Raw genomic sequence first — 2,327 nt, forward strand, 5'->3', positions numbered from 1 at the left:
AACACCTTTCTCCCTCCAGAAGCTGGGGGTTTGAACTGCCAGCCTTTCAGCTTTAACCACTACTCCACCCAAACCAAAACTAAACCCGTTCGCATCAAGTTGGTTTGGACTAATATTGACCCAATAGGACAGAGCACAACTGTCCCATAGGTTTCTAAGGAGTAGCTGCTGGGTTTGTACTGCTGATCTTTTTGGTTAGCAGCCAAACTCCTAACCACTACTCCACCAAGGCTCCTCATGTATGTATAATGCCTGGGCTATGATAGAAGCTAAGCTTTAACTGATAAATTAAGCCATAAACCCTGATAGAGTGGGTATACCTCTCAGGTCAAAAGGAAGTCATTGCCCTCTTTAGCCTCAACCACTGGGCAACTAAGCAATTCAACAGAAGTAGTAGCCTTCATAGATTAAAAAGTGCTAATGAGATCCCGACGGCAGTGGGTTTTGGTTTTGGAATGAGATCACTCTGCTTTCTTCTTAGGTTGTCTGGTATCTTATTTTAAACTTAGAAGTATATTCCTTCAAATATATTATTTAATTTGAGTATATAGGCAAAAAAACGCAGCAGCATATTTTGTTTCTCGAGGCAAAAATTTTACATTTTTTTCACAGAATCTCACTAGCTTATGTGCTGTAGGTATGTGAAAAAGTTTGCTCAGTACCAGTTATGTGTGTTTGATGCTACTATCTAATGTGCGCATCCAAGGATAAAGTTAACTTGTGTGTAAATATAACTCCTATACACTCAATATCATAAGTACTTATAGGAAACCCATATTCCAATATCCCAAAAGACAATAGAAATGCTTTGACATTTTAGACATCAGCTTGGTTTGGTATACACATTGCAGTTATTTCGGTGAGGCATTTTCTACATGGAGAGAACTGGTTCCAATAACTGTTTCTTCATGTTATCTTTTCTCTACAGAACAAATCATAACACATTTGTCATTCACTCCACACATCTTCTCTTTTGGCAGGAACAACTCTCTCTTCCCATCTCTTTCCATTGAAAGGAAGTGTGACAATGGCTGAAAGAAACCTGAGTGTGGGGACAACCTTTGCCCTCTTGGGATTCACAGATTACCCAGAGCTTCAGATTCCTCTTTTCCTTGTGTTTCTGATCATGTACAGTGTCACCGTGGTAGGGAATCTTGGGATGATAGTGATCATCAAGATTAACCCCAAATTTCAAACCCCCATGTACTTTTTCCTTAGTCACCTTTCTTTTGTTGATTTTTGTTACTCCTCTATCGTTACTCCAAAGCTGCTTGAAAACTTGGTCATGGCAGACAAAAGCATCTTCTACTTTAGGTGCATGCTCCAGTTCTTCTTGTCCTGCAGTGCAGTGGTGACTGAGTCCTTTCTGCTGGCAGTGATGGCCTATGACCACTTTGTGGCCATCTGCAATCCTCTGCTCTATACAGTGGCCATGTCACAAAGACTCTGTGCCCTGCTGGTGGCTGGCTCATATCTGTGGGGGATGTTTGGCTCCTTGGTACTCCTTTGCTATGCTCTCCTTCTAGACTTTTCTGGTCACAATGTAATCTACCACTTTTTCTGTGAGTATACTACTCTCATAGCTGTCTCTAGCTCTGATATACGCATTCCCCAACGTCTGCTTTTTGGGTTTGCCACCTTCAATGAGGTGAGTACACTACTAATCATTCTCACTTCGTATGCTTTTATTTTTGTGACTGTACTAAAAATCCAATCTGCCAGTGGACGTCGCAAAGCCTTCTCCACCTGTGTCTCCCACCTGACTGCCATCACCATCTTCCACGGGACCATCCTTTCCCTCTACTGTGTGCCTAACTCCAAAAACTCTTGGCAGAGAGTCAAAGTGGCCTCTGTATTCTACACAGTGGTTAACCCCATGCTGAACCCCCTCATCTATAGCCTGAGGAACAAAGATGTGAAAGTTGCCTTCTGGAAATTAATGAACACAAAAGTCCTCTTTCACTGACCCAATCACAAAACATGAACTTTGGTATGATACAGTAAGTGGGTATGACTAGTTCCAATCTCTGAACAAAGTGTTTCAAGAAGTAGGCTACTCGGCGAGCTACTTTTTATAAAATTAACAATTTTACTGCATGTTTTAACACACCCATGAGTTTCTGTAGAATTTCTCTGGATCCCAAAGCTCCTTGATGCTTAAAACAATGGTTCCACATAGCATCATTATTAGTAGATTTTAACAGTTATTTAATGACTGTGCTATGTTTTCCAATTCCGTATGCTCTTCCTTCACTTGTGATTCCTTTACAGGTTTTCCAGATTAATTTATATTGACCAACAATGTAGGTTTCTAATTCCGTAAAAAT

General features: G+C 40.8%; 1 protein-coding gene across 1 annotated transcript; it reads left to right on the forward strand.

The window, feature by feature from the left end:
* Positions 1 to 267: 267 nt before the first annotated feature.
* LOC135233045 (olfactory receptor 5D14-like) lies at positions 268 to 1,966 on the forward strand. The gene has a single exon (XM_064296161.1). It carries the CDS (start codon positions 1,028 to 1,030, stop codon positions 1,964 to 1,966), a length of 939 nt encoding a protein of 312 aa, XP_064152231.1. The 5' UTR covers positions 268 to 1,027.
* The last annotated feature ends 361 nt before the right edge of the window (positions 1,967 to 2,327 follow it).

The sequence above is a fragment of the Loxodonta africana genome, chromosome 13 (genome assembly GCF_030014295.1).
Source record: "Loxodonta africana isolate mLoxAfr1 chromosome 13, mLoxAfr1.hap2, whole genome shotgun sequence".
Lineage (NCBI taxonomy): Eukaryota > Metazoa > Chordata > Mammalia > Proboscidea > Elephantidae > Loxodonta > Loxodonta africana.

What these genes read in the sequence shown, in the direction of transcription:
- LOC135233045 (XM_064296161.1), top strand. Translation starts at nt 1,028, where the DNA reads ATGGCTGAAAGAAACCTGAGTGTGGGGACAACCTTTGCCCTCTTGGGA.